The sequence below is a fragment of the Nerophis lumbriciformis genome, linkage group LG28 (assembly GCF_033978685.3).
Source record: "Nerophis lumbriciformis linkage group LG28, RoL_Nlum_v2.1, whole genome shotgun sequence".
NCBI lineage: Eukaryota > Metazoa > Chordata > Actinopteri > Syngnathiformes > Syngnathidae > Nerophis > Nerophis lumbriciformis.
In genome coordinates this window covers 8,016,897-8,040,415 of record NC_084575.2, presented here as the reverse complement: position 1 = coordinate 8,040,415, position 23,519 = coordinate 8,016,897, and the positions used below count along the sequence as shown (strand labels likewise).

The following is a 23,519-nucleotide window of genomic DNA, read 5'->3' as shown; positions in this document are numbered from 1 at the left end:
AATAAAAAGGAAGTCTAAGTCTACGTCTAAATATGTCATCTTAGTGTCACCATGCACAAAAGTGCACTAATAGCTTGTTTTAAAATGTCTCTGACAATCCTGCATTTTCTGTTTTGAAATGACATGAATGTTTGTGCCACTGCTTAATAACTCTTTAATAAATACACTTTTGCTAAATTGACTTAGTTGTGATTTCCCTCTCTGCATGAAAGTTTAAAAGTAGCATATATTAATGCAGTATGAAGAATAATGTTTTAATGTAGACACATAGAATCATCATACTGCTGTCATTATATGCATCAAGTGTTCATTCAAGGCTAAGGCAAAATATCCACATATATATGGTGTATGGTGACATGGACTAAACATATCCACATATATATGGTGTATGGTGACATGGACTAAACATATCCACATATATATGGTGTATGGTGACATGGACTAAACATATCCACATATATATGGTGTATGGTGACATGGACTAAACATATCCACATATATATGGTGTATCGTGACATGGCCTAAACATATCCACATATATATGGTGTATGGTGACATGGACTAAACATATCCACATATATATGGTGTATCGTGACATGGACTAAACATATCCACATATATATGGTGTATGGTGACATGGACTAAACATATCCACATATATATGGTGTATCGTGACATGGACTAAACATATCCACATATATATGGTGTATCGTGACATGGACTAAACATATCCACATATATATGGTGTATCGTGACATGGACTAAACATATCCACATATATATGGTGTATCGTGACATGGACTAAACAAATCCACATATAGAAACCCCGTTTCCATATGAGTTGGGAAATTGTGTTAGATGTAAATATAAACGGAATACAATGATTTGCAAATCCTTTTCAACCCATATTCAATCGAATGCACTACAAAGACAACATATTTGATGTTCAAACTAATAAACTTTATTTTTTTTTTGCAAACAATAATTAACTTCGAATTTCATGGCTGCAACACGTACCAAATTAGTTGGGAAAGGGCATGTTCACCACTGTGTTACATCACCTTTTCTTTTAACAACACTCAAACGATTGGGAACTGAGGAAACTAATTTCTGAAGCTTTGAAAGTGGAATTATTTCCCATTCTTGTTTTATGTAGAGCTTCAGTCGTTCAACAGTCCGGGGTCTCCGCTGTCGTATTTTACGCTTCATAATGCGCCACACATTTTGGGAGACAGGTCTGGACTGCAGGCGGGCCAGGAAATTACCCGCACTCTTTTTTTTTAACGAAGCCACGCTGTTGTAACACGTGCTGAATGTGGCTTGGCATTGTCTTGCTGAAATAAGCAGGGGCGTCCATGAAAAAGACGGCGCTTAAATGGCAGCATATGTTGTTCCAAAACCTGTATGTACCTTTCAGCATTAATGGTGCCTTCACATATGTGTAAGTTACCCATGTCTTGGGCACTAATACACCCCCATACCATCACAGATGCTGGCTTTTGAACTTTGCGTCGATAACAGTCTGAATGGTTCGCTTCCCCTTTGGTCCGGATGACACGATGTCGAATATTTCAGAAAACAATTTGAAATGTGGACTCGTCAGACCACAGAACACTTTTCCACTTTGCATCAATCCATCTTAGATGATCTCGGGCCCAGAGAAGTCGGCGGCGTTTCTGGATGTTGTTGATAAATGGCTTTCGCTTTGCAGAGTAGAGCTGTCACATGGGGGTCGCAGCTTGCTGCGGGGTTGTTCTTCCAACGCAAGAACGGCTCCGGACGACAGCGTAAAGGTAGTAAGTGATTTATTTCTCAACAAAAAACAGAAAACAAGCAAAAGAAAAGCGTGCCGAACGCACGGGAAGCTAAGGCTAAACTTAGCACAGGCAAAAGACAGGGAACTCAAAAACTTACGTGACAATTTGCATGGAGCAAACACAACGAAGGCAGAATGAGTGACAAACAAAGGTAGGCTTAAATAGAGTCTCTGATGAGCAACAGTTGCGCGTGCAAGGCAGGTGAAAATCAAGTAACCATGGTGACGAAACAAACTCACAGGTGCACGAGTAACAACAAAAGGAGTCCAAAACTAACCAAACATAACCAAACAAAACATGATCCGGACCACGGATCATGACAGAACCCCTTCCTCAAGGACAGATCCTAGATGTCCATATAGAAAACACACAAAAAAAACCAAGCAGGGTCAAAAGTCACGGGAGGGCGGAGGGAGGACTTGGTGGTGGGTCGCCAGGCCAAGTGTCCCCGAATCCATCGAGGCAAAGTCAAGTGGCGGCGGCGAGTGGAACGCCGCTGCAGCAGGCGAGGCGGGCGCCCAGGGAATGGCCACATCCGTGGTCGACTGGGAGGTGGGCGCACTTGGCGATGCGGACGACCAGGGAGCGGCCACATCCGTGGTCGACAGGGAGGTGGGCGCGTTGGCGCCTTCATGGCAGGCTTGGACGCAGCAGCAGACGAGTCAGGCGTGGACGCAGCAGCAGACGAGTTAGGCGTGGACGCAGCAGCAGACGAGTCAGGTGTGGACGCAGGTGCAGGCGGCGAAGCTTGGCGTGGTGCGGGCACAGGCGGCGAAGCTTGGCGTGGTGCGGCGAAGCTTGGCGTGGTGCGGGCACGGGCGGCGAAGCTTGGCGTGGTGCGGGCACGGGCGGCGAAGCTAGCCGGAGTGCAGGAACTGGAGCAGGTGCTAGCCGGGGTGCAGGAACTGGAGCAGGTGCTAGCCGGGGTGCAGGAACTGGAGCAGGTGCTAGCCGGGGTGCAGGAACTGGAGCAGGTGCTAGCCGAGGAGCAGGAACAGGTGCTAGCCGAGGAGCAGGAACAGGTGTCAGCCGAGGTGCAGGAACAGGTGTCAGCCGAGGTGCAGGAACTGGAGCAGGTGCTAGCCGAGGAGCAGGAACTGGAGGAGGTGCTAGCCGAGGAGCAGGAACTGGAGCAGGTGCTAGCCGAGGAGCAGGAATCGGAGCAGGTGCTAGCCGAGGAGCAGGAACTGGAGCAGGTGCTAGCCGAGGAGCAGGAACTGGAGCAGGTGCTAGCCGAGGAACAGGAACTGGAGCAGGTGCTAGCCGAGGAACAGGAACTGGAGCAGGTGCTAGCCGAGGAACAGGAACTGGAGCAGGTGCTAGCCGAGGAACAGGAACTGGAGCTGGTGGCGTTTGCAGGCCCACCGGAGATGATGGTGGCGTCTGCAAGCCCACCAGAGATGATAGTGGCGTCTGCAAGCCCACTGGAGATGATGGTTGCGTCTGCAAGCCCACCGGAGATGATGGTGGCGTCTGCAAGCCCACCGGGGATGAAGTTAGCCATGAGCATGGCGGAGGCGGTCTAGCTGGGGGTTGCGGCTTGACATGCCGACGGATTGGTGGTGGAGGACGAACTGGAGGTTGCGGCTTGGCAGGTCGAAAAACTGGTGGTGGCGGCCGGGATGGAGGTTGCTGCCTGGCTGGGCGCAGCTGAGCAGCCCCACCAGCACAGCTCCCGGCCCCAGCACCCCCCCCTCAAGGGGCGGATACCAGACGCGCTCCTTGCGGTCTGGAACAGTCTTTAAAGGGGAGTGGCGGGAGGTTAGGAGGGGGGCAGAATTCTCCCCTTTAAATAGTCCAAAATGTTCATCTCTCCTTCCAACAGGAGAGTGACGAGGAGACAGGGAAGACAAAGTCTGTGACGTGGGCGGGGCTATGGTCCATAGGGGCGGAGTCAGAGTCACTGGGGACGGAGGTGACTGAGGTTGACTAACTCTAGCTTTCAACAAAATGTCCTGATAATACTTTATTTTTGAAATAAAGTCTGTAGGAGGTGGCTGACAACGGCTGACAGAAGGCAAAAAAAAAATTCCTGATCAGTGACTTCCTCTGAAGACGCCGGCGGAATGATGTCATCGCCAAGCGCCGGTTCAATGACGTCATCAGAGTAAGAGTGCATTCTTTCGACCGCCCATGTAGTGAACTGTTTGGCAAAGTGATGAATTGGATTACCAAAGTTCGGCGGCGAGGAATACTGGTTTGATTGAGGAATGTTGCTGTCCGGAGGAGGAGTTTGGGGGAGCGACGCATTTTGGCGGCGGAACGAAGTCTTTTTGGCTGGCTTCCGTCCTCGCCGGCGCGTCTCCATCTCCTCGTCGTGGCTGGTCTGCGAAAGAACGTAAGCTGCCTTCGTTCTGTCACATGGGGGTCGCAGCTTGCTGCGGGGTTGTTCTTCCAACGCAAGAACGGCTCCGGGCGACAGCGTAAAGGTAGGAAGTGATTTATTTCTCAACAAAAAACAGAAAACAAGCAAAAGAAAAGTGTGCCGAACGCACGGGAAGCTAAGGCTAAACTTAGCACAGGCAAAAGACAGGGAACTCAAAAATTTACGTGACAATTTGCATGGAGCAAACACAACGAAGGCAGAATGAGTGACAAACAAAGGTAGGCTTAAATAGAGTCTCTGATGAGCCACAGGTGCACGTGCAAGGCAGGTGAAAATCAAGTAACCATGGTGACGAAACAAACTCACAGGTGCACGAGTAACAGCAAAAGGAGTCCTAAACTAACCAAACATAACCAAACAAAACATGATCCGGACCACGGATCATGACAAGAGCTTTAACTTGCACTTACAGATGTAGCGACCAACTGTATTTAGTGACAGTGGTTTTCTGAAGTGTTCCTGAGCCTATGTGGTGATATCCTTTAGAGATTGATGTCGCTTGTTGATCCAGTGCCGTCTGAGGGATCGAAGGTCACGGTCATTCAATGTTGGTTTCCGGCCATGTCGCTTACGTGGAGTGATTTCTCCAGATTCTCTGAACCTTTTGATGATATTATGGACCGTAGATGTTGAAATCCCTAAATTTCTTGCAATTGCACTTTGAGAAACGTTGTTATTAAACTGTTTGACTATTTGCTCACGCAGTTGTGGACAAAAGGGTGTACCTCGCCCCATCCTTTCTTGTGAAAGACTGAGCATTTTTTGGGAAGCTGTTTTTATACCCAATCATGGCACCCACCTGTTCCCAATTAGCCTGCAAACCTGTGGGATATTCCAAATAAGTGTTTGATGAGCATTCCTCAACTTTATCAGTATTTATTGCCACCTTTCCCAACTTCTTTGTCACGTGTTGCTGGCATCAAATTCTAAAGTTAATGATTATTTGCAAAAAAAAAAGAAAAGGTTTATCAGTTTGAACATCAAATATGTTGTCTTTGTAGCATATTCAACTGAATATGGGTTGAAAATCATTTGCAAATCATTGTATTCCGTTTATATTTACATCTAACAAAATTTCCCAACTCATATGGAAACAGGGTTTGTATATCGTGACATGGCCTAAACATATCCACATATATATGGTGTATCGTGACATGGCCTAAACATATCCACATATATATGGTGTATCGTGACATGGCCTAAACATATCCACATATAAAGGTGTATTGTGACATGGACTAAACATATCCACATATATATGGTGTATCCTGACATGGCCTAAACATATCCACATATATATGGTGTATCGTGACATAGCCTAAACATATCCACATATATATGGTGTATCGTGACATGGCCTAAACATATCCACATATATATGGTGTATCGTGACATGGCCTAAACATATCCACATATTAATAAAAAGCCATATCGCCCAGCCCTAGTTAGAATGTGATTTTTTTTTTTTTTTTAAATATATCCACCGTTGTGTCTTTTATAATGATTGTGAACGATAGAAAAAATTCCCCAAAAAAGTGCACTTCCCCTCTAAATTCCAAGGATTAGATTTAAGACTTGAAGTGTATGAGCATGAAGTGATGAAGCCTTCTTGGATGAATCTTCTAAGACAAAGTGAACAGTCCAGTTGTGATGGATTGAATGCCCTGAGAATAAAATGATATGTGCTTACTTGGACTGTGATGAAGCTGTGAGGACTCAGGTGCTTTGTCTTCATGCTCTTCAGTCTTCACAGAGACAACAGTCAGTGGAAACTTGCTGACATCATCCTCCTCCTGCCCTACAACACACTCTCCCTCCTCTTCCTCTTTCATGAGTGGATCCTCCTCTTCCTCTTTCATGTGGGTGGGCTGTGGATCCTCCTCTTCCTCTTTCATGTGAGGGGGCTGCTGGATGTCTGTTGGGTAAATGTAAATAAGATAAAGAGAGAAGAGAAATAGTTTAGGACTGACACTGTTAACACAATGACATTATTTGTGTTCTTCCGTGTGTTGGGTTAAAAGTGTGTAGCAAAATAACTAATAAAAACACGGGAAATACCTCCTTTTTTCCTAAAATCAATTCAAAAGTGGCACAGTGAGTACCAAAACAGACTTGGAAATAGGATAAGGGGCAATTTGAAAAGTTTTTATAACTACGAGGCAGCACTGATTGAGGCATTTTGAACTTCACTGGTGTAAATAGTGTAAATATTTTATTCTGTATACGGTCCATTACACCTACTCTTTATCTCTAAACTTAACCATAATCTTTTAATGACAAAGTCATTACCATAACTTCAATATCATGGAAATAAAAAAATAATAATTCCAAAATCACTTAAAAAAAACATTCATGGTAAGTATTTTGTCATCATGCAGAATACTTTTTTGTGGTCATTTTGTTGGCTGGACCAAAAGAAACTTTTACCAAAAACATGTTTTACTTTTGAGAGATTGATTGAGACTTGTATTAGTAGATTGCACAGTACAGTACATATTCCGTACAATTGACCACTAAATGGTAACACCCGTATAAGTTTTTCAACTTGTTTAAGTCGGGGTCCACTTAAATCAATTCATGGTAGTATGTGGTGTTTTATGGAGTATCTCCATCAAAAATTCCTCTTTAGGAATTGGAGACTATCTACAACACGCTGAAGGAAAGTCAGTCACCTTTATGTTCTTTTAATAAATCAAGTGTTGACTACTTTGGATATTGAAAATAAATGTTTACTTTCACTTATTGTTACATGTAAATCAGAATCAGGAAGTGAAATGATAACTAATTAGATGCGATTACAGTGTAAAATGTATTTGGTGAGTGTGTGAGTTTTGTGTAAACATGTTGATACAGGTTTACATCTTCTTGGGGACTGGAACACAGATATGTCCTGAAAGAATGCACCCATTTTTAAAACCTTCACTAAGCTGTGCCACCAACATTGTCTCACTTAGCTCATTAAGCAAACTACCAGGGTGAGTGAGTCCTTTTAAACCTTCATAGTCCTCGTTGTTACTTCTGACCAGTCTAAGATCAGCACAAGTGGAACTACTGTATGCAGCTTAAGTGATCATTCAATGATTTTCTGTACCCATATAGAACATAGAACTGAGGCTGACGACCACAAAACAAGCGAAGCAACAATCCTCAAGACCTAGACTAGCAGGGCTTTCAATGACAAACTGGCAAATTAAGACTCACCTGGTACTTGCAAGTACACAGGTTTTTGGGTCAATTCCTAACCTCAGAAAAGTAGATAACTTCACAGTCAAAGTGGGTGACAATATTATAACAAACAACAATGAGATTACCTATCTTGGCTGCATCGTAGAGACTAATCTCTCCAGTGAAAAAATGACTACCAAGGTAGTCAAAGAATCAACCGACAAATTATGTTCTTACTAGTGTTGTCCCAATACCAATATTTTGGTACCGGGACCTGTACCAAAATGTATTTCAATACTTTTCCGAACTTTTTGATACTTTTCTAAATAGAAAGGACCACAAAAAAGTGCCTTATTGGCTTTATTTTAACAAAAAATCTTAGGGTACATTAAACATATGTTTATTATTGCAATTTAGTCCTTAAATAAAATAGTGAACGGACTAGACAACTTGTCTTTTATTAGGAAGTTAACAAACAAAAGCTCCCAGTTTAGTCTGCTGACATATGCAGTAACATATTGTGTCATTTATATTATATTATTTTGTCAATATTATTAAATGGTAAATGGTAAATGGGTTGTACTTAAACCCCCACTGGGGTGAGTTTTTCCTTGCCCTTATGTGGGCTTTGTACCGAGGATGTCGTTGTGGCTTGTGCAGCCCTTTGAGACACTTGTGATTTAGGGCTATATAAATAAACATTGATTGATTGATTGATTGATTGTACTTTTATAGCGCTGTTCTACCTTTTTAAGGAACTCAAAGCGCTTTGACACTATTTCCACATTCACCCATTCACACACACATTCACACACTGATGGCGGGAGCTCTCATGCACGGTGCTAACCAGGACCCATCAGGAGCAAGGGTGAAGTGTCTTGCTCAAGGACACAATGGACGTGACTAGAATGGTAGAAGGTGGGGATTGAACCAGTAAACCTCAGAATGCTGGCACGGCCACTCTCACAACTTCGCCACGCCGTCCCCTGTTATTAAGGACAAGTGGTCGAAAATTGATTATTAATCTACTTGTTCATTTACTGTTAATATCTGCTTATTTTCTGTTTCAACATGTTCTATCTACACTTCTGTTAAAATGTAATAATCACTTATTCTTCTGTTGTTTGATACTTAACATTAGTTTTGGATGATACCACAAATTTGGGTATCAATCTGATACCAAGTAGTTACAGGATCATACATTGGTCATATTCAAAGTCCTCATGTGTCCAGGAACATATTTACTGACTTTATAAACATAATATTTTTTTTTTAAACGAAAGAAGATGGTGTAATGCCAAAAAATATAGATGTAATCATAGAAGTAGTACTTTTTAGAGGCGGTATAGTACCGAATATGATTAATTAGTATTGTGATACTATACGAATGCTGGTATACCGTACAACCCTAGTTCTTACATAGTAGGATCACCCCGCTGGTGGGTAGAAATACACTTAAGACTCTAACACAAGCACTCATTTAACCCCACTTTGACTACAGAGTTCATGTTTGGTACCGTGACGCCTTAAAAGCCCTGAAAAACAAACTCCAGACAGCCCAAAACAAAATGATTGGGCTTCTACTCAACCGTCCATCTCGGGCTCACCTTTTCGCCAACCATTTCCTTAAAGTGGGGAGGCTCTTGGTAGGTGACAGAGTACATCTTCTTGCAGTTGGTCTGGTGTACAAGATACACCACAGCACTAAAATACCCATGTACCTGTCTAGATACTTCAAAATATATTGACCATTATAACACCAGAGGTAGTTGTACAAGTCACATTCAACCCAGATCTCACTCCAAAAAAGGTTCTAATTAGTTTGCCTGCTATACCACCAACATGTGGAAGTCCCTATCAATAGCCATAAAGGAGTGTAAATCCCTTACTTCCTTCAAAGCAGCTTTGACAAGACATTACAGGTTGTTGTTACTCGTAACTGGGAATATACAAAGCCTTTTGCTGCAATTTTCTTGCAGTATTGTTTTCTTTTTGCTACTTTCTACATACTTTGTGTTCTATCTGTGTGAGTGAACAAATATTTCAACTGAAACCATCTCAGGCTTTCTTGTAGCAGTGAATGTGTACCGTGATGAAAGTGTAGCCTTTCCTATGCAAACTTCTCATAACTCCTTCAATCAATCAATCACACATTGTTACAAACTGAGAGGAACATCAACCTCAAACTGTCTCGTTTTCATGAAGAATCTAAATGAAAGCATTGCATCATCCCCACAAGACATATCATCTATTGAAGAAAAGTGTTAATAATGAAATATAAAGTTAGTAAAGATGTGAGAGTAAGAAGTAAACAAAGCTGTTGTGTGTAACACAACTTGATGTTTCTTGAAAACAGCGTCCAGTAGTTGACTGTTCTCTTTCGTTCTAGAAAGTTCCGCCTGGTAATCTGCTATCGTTCTTTCGCACATTTTCACACAAACACAACACTTTACACTCACATGTTCACACAATCACAACACTTTACACTCACATGTTCACACAATCACAACACTTTACACTCACATGTTCACACAATCACAACACTTTACACTCACATTTTCACACAATCACAACACTTTACACTCACATTTGATCTCTACTTAGCGATGTGTTGATAACAACCGCGTCTCTTTGTTAGCAGCTAGCAAGCTAAGCTAGCTAAACTTGCTAGCGCGATAAGGTTCTCGCTCACCGAGACGGGTTTTTTCCTGAATTACAGACTCAAAGATGTACTTTATACGACATACATTTTTACAAACTGAAGAACAAATAATAGGACTGACTTATTAGCGTCCTTCTGGCTTCTTTCTGCGTCAATGTGCTTTCACAACAGTTGGCACGCTTGACGTTACAAGACGGTTCTGCTCTCGTCTATGACTGCTCTGCTCTCGCGAGATGTGTCATGCGCAGAAGACTCAAAGCTTTGTAGTAAATTAGGAGCGTGATCACTTTTTGATTTTCTACATTTATTTTGCATTATTGACTTTGTTAAAACTGTTGTTTGTAATAAAATGATTAATTGTATTATTTTGTTGTAATTGTTTCAAGAACTAAAATGATGTATTGTTGTATTATTCACCAATAAGTCAATACATTTTGGTCCTGTGTTTTATTCTGATGATAATGAAAAATGAGGTAAAAGGCAAAGTGAAAGTGAAACTAAGCTACTACTTCTCGCCTACACGTCAATTTATTGTGCGGTAGCCAAAAGTCACCAGTAGATGGCAGTGCAGTATTGTAAAGTCCTACATATAGTACCATTTAAATGTTGCTGGTCATATTAATAAAATGCAAAATCATTTATTTTTGACGAAATACCTCTAGTAGTGATACAAATGTGCTCTGGCAAAATAATCTTATTTCCTTTGTTTGGCTTGAAAGAAGCTATGAAAATAAACATGACAAAAAATGAGTAGTTCTCAAGAAGAAAAAGAGGATGTAGATGATGTGAAAGGCCCAAATCCTCTGTTTAGGAATAATACGAATAATAATAATCAATGTTATTTATAAGGTGCCTTTCTAGAGACGATACAAACATTACAACATTGAACAATATAAAACAGAAAATGTCAGTTTAGACAAGAAACTAGAAATAGCTGAAATGAAAGTGAATAAGCATTCTGGAATAAGTGTGTTCTTTATTTGAAAAGGCTAAATGAGTCCATATTGTGGAAGTCTTGCTGTTCCTAAAATATGGAGGGTCAAATTGGACAAAATTAAACAATTGATTGATTGAAATAAATACATCTTTAAATAATTACTTAAAAATGTGATAATTCATTACAAATGGAATTAAATACATAAATGTATTTTATCTTTCAAACTCAGCCATCAAAGTCAGTGGGCGGGTCCTAACATCTGATTGGTTCCAATGACCAGAGAGAATAGCGGTTGATATCTTTGTCCGAAAGTGAGGAAATTGTTACATCTTTGTAACTGTTTTGGACTTAAGTTTGCTTGTTATCTGTATGTGGTATATAAGTTCCTGTCCTGTGCCCATATTTGGTATTTTTCACTTCCTTGTGCTGTTCACAGGCTTCCACACCAGCTGCCTGATATGCAACCGGGACACACCTGTACCATGTTGCCAATCAGTCTCTTATTTCAGTCCAGATTTAACCAGACAGCTTCGGATCATTGCTTCGCGTACGTGTGATGTTTCCGGTACAAAATGAGTTCCGTCTCTTGCGCATTTACTTCTGCACTCGCCTTCTTTTGTTTTCCCCCACTCCTTTTGTGGTTGAGTTTTCTGTTCTTTTCTTCCCTTCATGTGAGTGCACCTTTTGTTTGTATTAAATAATATTATTTTACTCAGCGTCTGCCTCCCGTCTCTGCATCCTTGGGGTCTCGTCACTAAGCTGCATTCCAGCTCCTGACAGAAATAACTGTATTAAATTCCTCTACTTTATTTGCTACATGCTGTGGGTCAGCATAGGTCTTACTTGCACATGTTCCACATCTACCAGCAACTCCCCAAAAAGTATTAAAAAGTATGTCCTTCTAAGACGTCATGTTTTCAAATACTTTTAAAGTTCCAAAGATATGAAGATATGACGGGGTGAGGTTGTGGATATTCAAGAAATACACGACGCACTTACCCGTGTAACAAATGATCCAAGGAGGGGAACCTTAAACGATGGGTTAGTGTGGCTGACACTGGGCTTAAGCTGAATAATTGTTTGTTTAAGGAGTTATCTGGCTTAATGTAGACAGGGCCTGACTTTGCCTGTGACCTTTGCTGAATTAATTTTGTCAAATCTTTTAAGGAAGTCCTGGTCTCTATACATCATATGTATATATATATACAAATATATACATATATATATATATGTATATATATATATATAAATACATCCATTTTCTACCGCTTGTCCCTTTATATATGTGTGTATATATATATATATATATATATATATATGCAGGGCTCAAATTTAACCACGGCAACCGCGGCATTTTCCGTGACCACCCTTGTGACTTGCCGTAATGCCCGAAAAAATTGACCGGCATTTAAGGCAAGAACATGCCGTGACCGCCCTTGACTTTTTACTTGTTAATGGACTATGGATGTAACAATAAACGGTATAATGATACATCCATCCATCCATCCATTTTCTACCGCTTATTCCCTTCGGGGTCGCGGGGGGCGCTGGAGCCTATCTCAGCTACAATCGGGCGGAAGGCGGGGTACACCCTGGACAAGTCGCCACCTCATCGCAGGGCTAAAATGATACACAGCGGTGAAATTCCAGATGTTTAGTAACACGTTTACATTTTTAATGACCGAATAACCGTCATTTATCAATGCATTTTACGCAACTGCTTACTTCCTGAATACTGAAGCGCCGCAGCGTCTGCTCATGCTCACTAGAGTCGTACGGCTCGGGAGACATGGCGGTGACTTCATGCACTTTCATTTTGAACCTGAAGCTGGCTAGCCTCCTTTAAGGTAACACTTTTCTTAACCTTAAAAAGTTACAATTGGAGGCCTGTATATGTGTGTATACCAATAGTAACAAGCTAGTTATTGATTTTTAGTTTTACTTTAAGCAAGTTGCAAACAAGACACTTAAATGTTTGCGGTCATTGTGATTATATTATACATTAAAATGTCATTTTCTTGTTATTAGTCAATATAAAGTTAGTAAAGATGTGAGAGTAAGAAGTCAACAAACCTGTTCTGTGTAACACAACTTGATGTTTCTTGAAAACAGCGTCCAATAGTAGATTGTTCTGCTCCTTTGTTCTAGAAAGTTCCGCCTCGTATTCTGCTATCGTTCTTTCTAACACTACAAATATTTCTTCAACGGCAGAAGTTAGTCGCTGATCCACCAACGCTCTCAACATGTGTAATGTAGACATTTTCACACAATCACAACACTTTACTCTCACACTTGATCTCTACTTAGCGATGTGTTGATAACTTCTGTTAGCAGCTAACAAGCTAAGCTAACTAGCGAGCTAAGCTAACTAGCGAGCTAAGCTAACTAACAATAAACGAGCACGAGAAGCGGCACAGTGCTTCTAGCACATCGAGACCATTTTATCCTTGAATAAAGAATCAAAGATGTATTTTATAGGACGTAAATATTTCAAACTGGAGAACAAATAATAAGACTGACTTATTAGCGTCCTTCTCACGTCTTTCTCCGTCGATGTGCTTTCACGACAGTTCGCACACTTGACGTTACAAGACGGACCACTCTGCTCTCGCGAGATGTGTCATGCGCAGGAGAGCCAAAGAAACGATGCGTCATCAAGGCCACTTAAAAAAAAAAAAAATAAAAATAATAATAAAAAAAATATATATATATATATATATATATATATATATATATATATATATATATATATATATATATATATATATATATATTTTTTTTTTTTTTAATTCTTGTGCGGCCCGGTACCGGTACCAATATATATATATATATATATATATATATATATATATATATATATATATATATATATATTGTTAATTAAATCAACATAAAAAACACTTACAATTAGTACACTTACCCAAAAAACCTCCCTCCCCCATTCACACTCATTCACACTCATTCACACAAGTTAATTTAAAGTAGCAATGATCGTCACACACACACTAGGTGTGGTGAAATGTGTCCTCTGCATTTGACCCATCCTTTTGTTCACCACCTGGGAGGTGAGGGGAGCAGTGGGCAGCGGTGATTTACCCCCCAATTCCATCCCTTGATGCTGAGTGCCAAGCAGGGAGGTAATGGCTCCCATTTTTATAGTCTTTGTTATGACTCGGCCAGGGTTTGAACTCGCAACCTACCCATCTCAGGGCGGACACTCTAACCACTTGGCCACTGAGTAAAAGGGTTGTTTCTTTCTGTTATTAATATTCTGGTTCCTACATTATATATCAATATATATCAATACAGTCTGCAGGGATACAGTCCGTAAGCACACATGATTGTATTTTTTTATGACAAAAAATAAATTAATTAATTAATAATAATAATAATAACCCCTTGTTCAACAGTCTCCCTTCTCATATTTTAGCCTTCACACATTTTCAATGTCTGGACTACAGGCAGGCCAGTCTAGTACCCACACTCTTTTACTATGAAACCACGCTGTTGTAAAACGTGGCTTGGCATTGTCTTGCTGAAATAAGCAGGGGCGTTCATGATAAAGTTGCTTGGGTGGCAACATGTGTTGCTTCAAAACCTGTATGTACCTTACAGCATTAATGACGCCTTCACAGATGTTTAAGTTACCTATGTCTTGGGCCCTAATACACCCCCATACCATCACACATGCTGCCTTTTACACTTTCACCCTAGAACAATCCGGATGGTTCTTTTCCTCTTTGGTCCGGAGGACACGACGTCCACAGTTTCCAAAAATAATTTGAAATGTGGACTCGTCAGACCACAGAACACTTTTCCACTTTGCATCAGTCCATCTTAGATGAGCTCAGGCCCAGCGAAGCCGGTGGCGTTTCTGGGTGTTGTTGATAAATGGCTTTCGCTTTGCATAGTAGAGTTTTAACTTGCACTTACAGATGTAGCAACCAACTGTAGTTACTGACAGTGGGTTTCTGAAGTGTTCCTGAGCCCATGTGGTGATATCCATTACACACTGATGTGGCTTTTTGATGCAGTACCGCCTGAGGGATCCAAGGTGCGTAATATCATGGCTTACGTGCAGTGATTTCTCCAGATTCTCTGAACCTTTTGATGATATGGGGACGGCGTGGCGAAGTTGGGAGAGTGGCCGTGCCAGCAATCTGAGGGTTACTGGTTCAATCCCCACCTTCTACCATCCTCGTCACGTCCGTTGTGTCCTTGAGCAAGACACTTCACCCTTGCTCCTAATGGGCCTGGTTAGCGCCGTGCATGGCAGCTCCCGCCATCAGTGTGTGTTTGTGTGTGTGAATGGGTGAATGTGGAAATATTGTCAAAGCGCTTTGAGTTCCTTAAAAAAAGGTAGAAAAGCGCTATACAAGTACAACCCATTTACTATTTACCATATTACGGAGCGTAGATGGTGAAATCCCTAAATTCCTTGCAATAGCCGCTTGAGAAATGTTGTTCTTAAACAATTTGCACAGGTCCGGTGGCCATGGATGAAGTGCTGGCTGTCCAGAGTCGGGACCCGGGGTGGACCGCTCGCCTGTGCATCGGCAGGGAACATCTCTGCGCTGCTGACCCGTCTCCGCTCGGGATGGTGTCCTGCTGGCCCCACTATGGACTGGACTCTTACTATTATGTTGGATCCACTATGGACTGGACTCTCACAATATTATGTCAGACCCACTCGACATCCATTGCTTTCGGTCTCCCCTAGAGGGGGGGGGGTTACCCACATATGCGGTCCTCTCCAAGGTTTCTCATAGTCATTCACATCGACGTCCCACTGGGGTGAGTTTTTCCTTGCCCGTATGTGGGCTTTGTACCGAGGATGTCGTTGTGGCTTGTGCAGCCCTTTGAGACACTTGTGATTTAGGGCTATATAAATAAAGATTGATTGATTGATTGATTGATTTGTTGACAAAGTGGTGACCCTCGCCCCGTCCTTGTTTGTGAATGACTGAGCATTTCATGGAAGCTGCTTTTATACCCAATCATGGCACCCACCTGTTCCCAATTAGCCTGTTCACCTGTGGGATGTTCCAAATAAGTGTTTGATGAGCATTCCACAACATTATCACTCTTTTTTGCCACTTGTGCCAGCTTTTTTGAAACATGTTGCAGGCATCAAATTCCAAATGAGCTAATATTTGCAAAAAATAATGTTTTCCAGTTTGAACGTTAAATATCTTGTCTTTGCAGTCTATTCAATTGAATATAAGTTGAAAAAGATTTGTTGTATTCTCTTTTTATTTACCATTTACACAACGTGACAACTTCCCTGCTTTTGGCTTTTGTATATATATATATATATATATATATATATATATATATATATATATATATATATATATATATATATATATATATATACATATACACACAATATATAGCATATATAGCATATTTAAGTCCAGTTAATAACTCTTACACAGCAGAAATGTGACAGAAGTCATGTGGTCTAGTGGTTAGAGTGTCCGCCCTGAGGCTGGAAGGTTGTGAGTTCAAACCCCGGCCGAGTTATACCAAAAACTCTAAAAATGGGAGCCATTTCCTCCCTGCTTGGCACTCAGCATCAAGGGTTGGAATTGGGGGTTAGATCACCAAAAATGATTCCCGGGTGCGGCACCGCTGCTGCTCACTGCTCCCCTCACCTCCCAGGGGGTGAACAAGGGGATGGGTCGAATGCAGAGGACAAATTTCACTACACCGAGTGTGTGTGTGTGTGTGACTATCATTGGTACTTTAACTTTAACTTTACTGAGCCAAAAGTTGCGTTATTACAAGCGAGCGTCATTATTCGGGGTTGCAGGACATGGAGGAGGTCAGGTCAAAAGATGAGGCACTCCTCCCTTGGAGAAGCCAAACCATCAGTTTTATATTCCTACCCCCTGTCTGCGTGTGTGTGCTGGGTCAGGAGTGTACATCCTGACCATAAAAGGGGGCTTTGTGTGTAAGTGGCTGAAAAACAACAGATGTATGTTAGATGTTTACATCCAGCTAAACATTTAGTCCAGGGGTGTCAAAGTCATTTTAGATGGGGGCCACATGGAGAAAAATCTACTCCCAAGTAGGCCGGACTGGTACAATCACGGCATGATAACTTCAAAATAAAGACAACTTCAGATTGTTTTCTTTGTTTAAAAATAGAACAAGCACATTCTGAAAATGTACAAATCATAATGTTGTTGTTTTTTTACACTTAAATGTTGCTGTTAATAGTATTTTACCTTTATTTGTCCTTATTTATACTTTCTGAATAAATGATGTGATAATGTTCATCAGTCAACTCATTGGTGTTCATTTTCAATCTATATCTAAAAAAGTAACATCAAAAATCAATTTACATGATGTTATTTATATACTTTGCTCATTTTCTTTGATTTTTTATTTTTTTTTACCTGTGTAGCATCATCTACAAAGATACAAATATTTGCTATTGTGACATCTAGTGGACATATTTGCATACCAAGGTCCAACTTTGTTGCCTCTTCTTCTGCCAGAACTAATCCAATCCACACACAAATGTCAGTACTAAAGGGCCCTATGTTATTATGTGCCCAGAGTGAAATAGCTACTAGTTAACCTGGTGCTTTGCTTTCTCCAACATGAATATAAACATTCACCATATGCAAAACACAATACCAGTTCATTCATTCACTTCAACACAGACATGTTTTATCGAGGGACGTAACTTTCACACTGCCTTATGTGACGTAGTGAGTGTCATCCGAGGCCAGAAAGGGGCAGAAAGAGTATAGAGAGAGTATAGCCAACAGGGTTTTGCAGTTGGTGTCCAACATGGCACCCTGTAGTCACGTGAAGGGTTTTTAACCAATCATTTGGGAGACTGCCTGGCCATACTCTCTCTAATTGGTCAAATCCTCTCAGGTGACTACAGGGCACCTTGTTAGACACCGACTCTGAACCCGGGTTGGCCAAACTCTCTCTCTACACGACTCTGGAAAGGAGCACACATCAGTGACCTCTAGAGGACGATGCCAGTAAATACACAACATTGTTACTATGTTTTTTTGATTGATTGATTGAGACTTTTATTAGTAGGTTGCACAGTGAAGTACATATCCCGTACAATTGACCACTAAATGGTAACACCCAAATAAGTTTTTCAACTTGTTTAAGTCGGGGTGCACTTAAATTGATTCATGATACAGATGTATACTATCAGATATATACTATCATCATAATACAGTCGTCACACAAGATAATCACATTGAATTATTTACATTATTTACAATCCGGGGAGTGGAGGGGGGGGGGGGGGGGGGGGGGGGGGGTTAGGTTTGGTTGTTATCATCAGTCATCAACAATTGAGAACAGAGAAATGGATATTGAAACAGTGTAGGTCTGAGTTGGTAGGATATGGAGAGAGAGAGAGAGAGAGAGAGAGAGAGAGAGAGAGAGAGAGAGAGAGAGAGAGAGAGAGAGAGAGAGATCAGAAGGCATAAGAAAAAGTATCTGCATTTGATTGTTTACATTTGATTATTAACAATCCGGTGAGGGTGTTAGTTTAGGGTTGAAGTTGCCTGGAGGTGAACTTTTAGTGCGGTTTTGAAGGAGGATAGAAATGCCCTTTCTTTTATACCTGTTGGGAGTGCATTCCACATTGATGTGGCATAGAAAGAGAATGAGTTAAGACCTTTGTTAGTTCGGAATCTGGGTTTAATGTGGTTAGTGGAGCTCCCCCTGGTGTTGTGGTTATGGCGGTCATTTACGTTAAGGAAGTAGTTTGACATATACTTCGGTATCAGGGAGGTGTAGCAGATTTTATAGACTCACTGTTTTACATTGTTGTGTTCATATATGTTTATATTGTTCACAAAATGATAGTCAAAATCATTTAATGATCTTGAAAACTTTCCCTGTATTTACTGGTTGGTGTGATCAATACCAACATGTACAGTAACGCCCACAAACACTTGCACTTTGTCAGCAAAGTTCTTGTGACAAAGAAAAGAAAAGAAGAATGTTGCTGAGCTAATGCCCCGCCTATCCTCCTCCGAGCCACTAACCACTTCATCTGGGACACAAAGGACAAGACAAAACTTCAACACAAAATGTATGCATCCTTTCCAACGGCCACTGGGGGGTAGTAGAGGTAGCTATTCCAGCAAGGTTTTACAAAATGTTTTACAAGGTCTTACTCAAATTGTCTACCTGGTCTGTGTGACTACACTCTGGCAACCCATGTTGTCTGTTATAGTCCTCAAACATACATGTTGCTACTGTAAAGGCACGCTGGAAAAGGTTGACATAGCGTGTAAAGTAGTCCCTAACCACAAGTACACACCTGTTGTCCTGAGATGTAACAGGTAACTCAGTAATATTCATAGCGGCAGGTCCTATCATGTTGAAATGTACCATCTTTATCTTTCATGATGGTCACTGCGGTTAAGTGGTTTGGATCAAGCATCCAGTCAATGTTTGGCTTTACCGTGTCTAATTTCACATTTCACTTTCCTTTTCTTGGATGCTTTGCCACCAGAAGATTCAGCCTCACACTTTTCCCTCCTCCCACTTTTAGTACTTTGGCCACAGGGAGTCAATCACATGAATTGTTTCAGCTTTAGTTTTTACTTCCTGATCCAACCCTGGCTTGGAATCTAACCCTGGCTTGGAATCTAACCCATGCAAGGCAGAACTGCCAAATGTGACTGACTATCCCAAACAGAAATAAAACTATAAAATGGGTGAAGTCAGCACAAAGCGTCAGATGGACAGAACAAGTGTGCCAAGAGCCAAAGTCAAAGTTTTCTTCTGCTTGGAGACGGCACCATATGTAACATTAACATACACACCTTGATGACTTACCCACTAGATTTCTAAAGTCTGTGCTGAGCAGTTTGTCCTTCATCTAGTTAACGTCTCACTTCAGACTGGAACATTTCTAAAGGCCTTAAAGGCCTACTGAAACCCACTACTACCGACCACGCAGTCTGGTAGTTTATAGATCAATGATGAAATCTTAACATTGCAACACATGCCAATACGGCCGGGTTAACTTATAAAGTGCAATTTTAAATTTCCCGCGAAATATCCTGCTGAAAACGTCTCGGTATGATGACGTCTGCACGTGACGTCACGGATTGTAGCAGACATTTTGGAACAGCACGGCGGCCAGCTTCAGTCGTCTGTTTTCATCGCAAAATTTCACAGTATTCTGGACATCTGTGTTGGTGAATCTTTTGCAATTTGTTCAATTATAATTGGAGACTGCAAATAAGAAAGCTGTTGGTGGGAAGCGGTGTGTTGCCGCCGGATGCAGCAACACAAGCACAACCGGGGTTTCATTGTTTACATTCCCGAAAAATGGCGGTCAAGCTTTACTATGGAACAGAGAAGTCAAGCGAACACGGTTGGATTGGACCACACACACAAAGTACAGTGTATTATGCAGCGATCATTTCGAAAGATCGTGTTTCGAAGAGGGTCCCTTGCGAAGGGCAGAGATGGGCATCGCCACCACCCGTCGACTGGTGCTGAAGAAAGGTGCGGGGCCAACTATTTTCAACAGACCACGGCCAGGCATCAGTGGCAGTGTCACTGTTAGTGCTCCCAGTGCAAGTTCGACACGTTCAGACCACCCCACCCCCTCCACAAGTGGACAGACTGTGCACATGAGGTCTGCATTTGCCAAAAGGGAAAGGAAGAGGGTAAGGATCTTGATTTCCAGTTTCCTTAGTCATACTAACACATATAGTCATAGACTACTCCAGTGGTTCTCAACCTTTTTCCAGTGATGTACCCCCTGTGAACATTTTTTTAATTCAAGTACCCCCTAATCAGAGCAAAGCATTTTTGGTTGAAAAAAAGAGATAAAGAAGTAAAATACAGCACTATGTCATCAGTTTCTGATTAATTAAATTGTATAACAGTGCAAAATATTGCTTATTTGTAGTGGTCTTTCTTGAACTATTTGGGGGAAAAAAACCCAAAAAAAACTAAAAACTTGTTGTAAAATAAACAAGTGATTCAATTATAAATAAAGATTTCTACACATAGAAGTAATCATCAACTTAAAGTGCCCTCTCTGGGGATTGTAATAAAGATCCATCTGGATTCATGAACTTAATTCTAAACATTTATTTTGTTGAAGTATTATTCAATAAATTTATTTATAAAGGATTTTTGAATTGTTGATATTTTTAGAACATTTAAAAAAAATCTCACGCACCCCTTGGCATACCTTCAAGTATCCCCAGGGGTACGCGTACCCCCATTTGAGAACCACTGGACTACTCCATGAAAAATGAAATAAATTAACAATAAAATAGTCTACATATAATTATTGCTTCAAGTTCTAGTCAAGTTATTCTGCAGTATAAAGTATCATACATTTACTGACATTACCGGTACTGTCAATAGTGTCAATACTGTCAATAGACTACAATAGACAATAATATAAAGTATTGTACATTTGTACATTTACAGACAATAGATCAGATCATGGCCAGTACGACTACGGCATCAGTGGCGGATGCGGTGAATGAACCAATGGCAATGGCACTAGATTTGCCTGATGAGGAGGGCGATCAAGATCAGGTTTGATTTGTTTTCCAAATCAATGTTCAAATGGATTACAGTTCAAGCCCAATAGAGAAAGTATTCATCATTTATGTAAATGAGGTATCCATATTACATGTAGCTATTTCTCCATTTCCAGGGAAATACAAGAGAACAAGGATGCCAGACGGATTGGGTACCGATTGGGACAGCACCAACGGCAATGACTAGTAGCAAGAGCACCCAAACAGGGAAAATGCATCATAGATCAAAGGGTATGTCTATTTCGGTGATGAACATGATTCTGCACATCACAATACACATTGCACAGCTGCCTGTGCAGAGTAGACAGATAAATTAGGTGATTCAAAGACAATAATTAGTATGTGATCCTAGTTTAATTTTAACAGATTAAATAAAACAACTTGTGTTTTATTTTATTGTTAGGACACCAGGTGACCCCAGAGATCTAGGAGAGGGTTAGAGCTCAGCCAGCCAGGGTTAGTGAAGTCCCATCGTTAAGTGTAGCAGCTCCATCTGACAGCCCCGAGATGCAGCCCAACATAGCAACTCCAGGTGCATCTGGAATGCAAGCCAAGCTACGACCACCTCCTGCATTGTTTGATGAAGGACCAGCATCAAGTCCCGCTGCGCCTTTTGTTAGTGGTTCTTCCGATGACAGCTATGTGCCGAGTGAGTCATCGACATCGGATCCGTGTCAATCTGACGGGTCGCCAGATCCCACATGTACTCCCAAGATGTGGGAAGAGGGCTGCCACAAGGAACCGAAGTACATCATCTTTGAGTCGTGCCTCCAGAGTCTCATCAAGTGGTGTCACTGTCCAGCCTGTGGCAGCCAGGACATAAGCCCTTCTTGGGATTCGACCGGTACACAGCTGACCATGACTATACAATGTGCATCATGTGACCAGAGGAGTAAGTGGAGCAGCCAGCCAAACATTGGCCCTTATGCCGCGGGCAACATCCTGCTATCTGCTGGCATCCTCTTCGCTGGCGCATCTTCTGGCAAGGTGTTGCAAGTGCTGAACAGCATCGAAGTGGTCACGTATGTGAAGAGAACATTTTTCAACCACCAGGAGCTCATCCTGCAGCCAGCCATCAAAAAGGTGTGGGAGGAACAGCAACGGACGCACCTCACCATGCTGCAGGTGGAAGGCTGACCTCTCGTCCTTGGTGGTGATTGGCGAGCAGACAGTCCAGGACACAGCGCCAAGTTCGGTACCTACACCACAATGGAGCTTGAGGCCAATGTGGTTCTCGACCTTCAGGTTGTACAGGTACGACCATATAATCTCACTAAACACTAGTAACATAATAAGCAGATAAGGGATTTTCCAGAATTATCCTAGTAAATTTGTCTAATAACATTAACCATTTCAATGTATACTAAGCCTATTTTTCTTTTTTTTTCTGTGCTCATTCCTTTTCTGTTATATATATTTCAGAGCAACGAATGTCATGGCAGCTACCATATGGAGATGGAAGGACTGAAGAGGATGGTGGAGCTGCTGATCAGCTGTGACCTGGATGTCAGGGTGCTGGTGACAGACAGACACAGACAGATCGCTAAATGGATTTGCGAAAACATGCCCAATACACGGCACTGCTATGACATCGGGCATGTTACAAAATGTTAGTTGAATTATTTGTATGCATGACAAGTTGTGAAGTAGTGTGTACATATTAGTGATCAGATGAATGCGATATTGTATTTAATCCACAAATTTCTGCTTTTTTCTGTTTATAGCCATCGGGAAGAAACTGAAGGCCATCGACAAGCTCAAGGACTGTGAAGACCTGAAGCCCTGGGTGCTAAGTATAATCAACCACCTCTACTGGGCAGCAGTGTCTACACCGCCTGGAAAGGGGGAACTTCTGGTTGCCAAGTGGAAGTCTGTGGAGCGACACATTCAGAACATCCACAAGGACCATGGCGACCTCTTCCCAATTTGTGCTCATGGACAACTGCACGGTACAAGGCTGCAAAAGAAATGTCTCAAACTA

The 23,519-nt window shown here is 41.6% G+C and overlaps 1 protein-coding gene across 3 annotated transcripts in view; it reads right to left on the bottom strand.

Moving 5' to 3' along the window:
* LOC133570505 (uncharacterized) overlaps positions 1–23,519 on the bottom strand; it is a 490,167-nt gene that overhangs the window by 3,472 nt on the left and 463,176 nt on the right. For 2 of the 3 annotated variants that reach the window (XM_072916482.1, XM_072916481.1), the window contains one exon: positions 5,894–6,118. In XM_072916482.1, the coding sequence (XP_072772583.1) occupies positions 5,894–6,118 (225 nt within the window). Of the gene's footprint in view, positions 1–5,893; positions 6,119–13,040; positions 13,546–23,519 lie in introns of those variants that run through there. The other variant, XM_061923300.2, reaches the window with a different exon arrangement.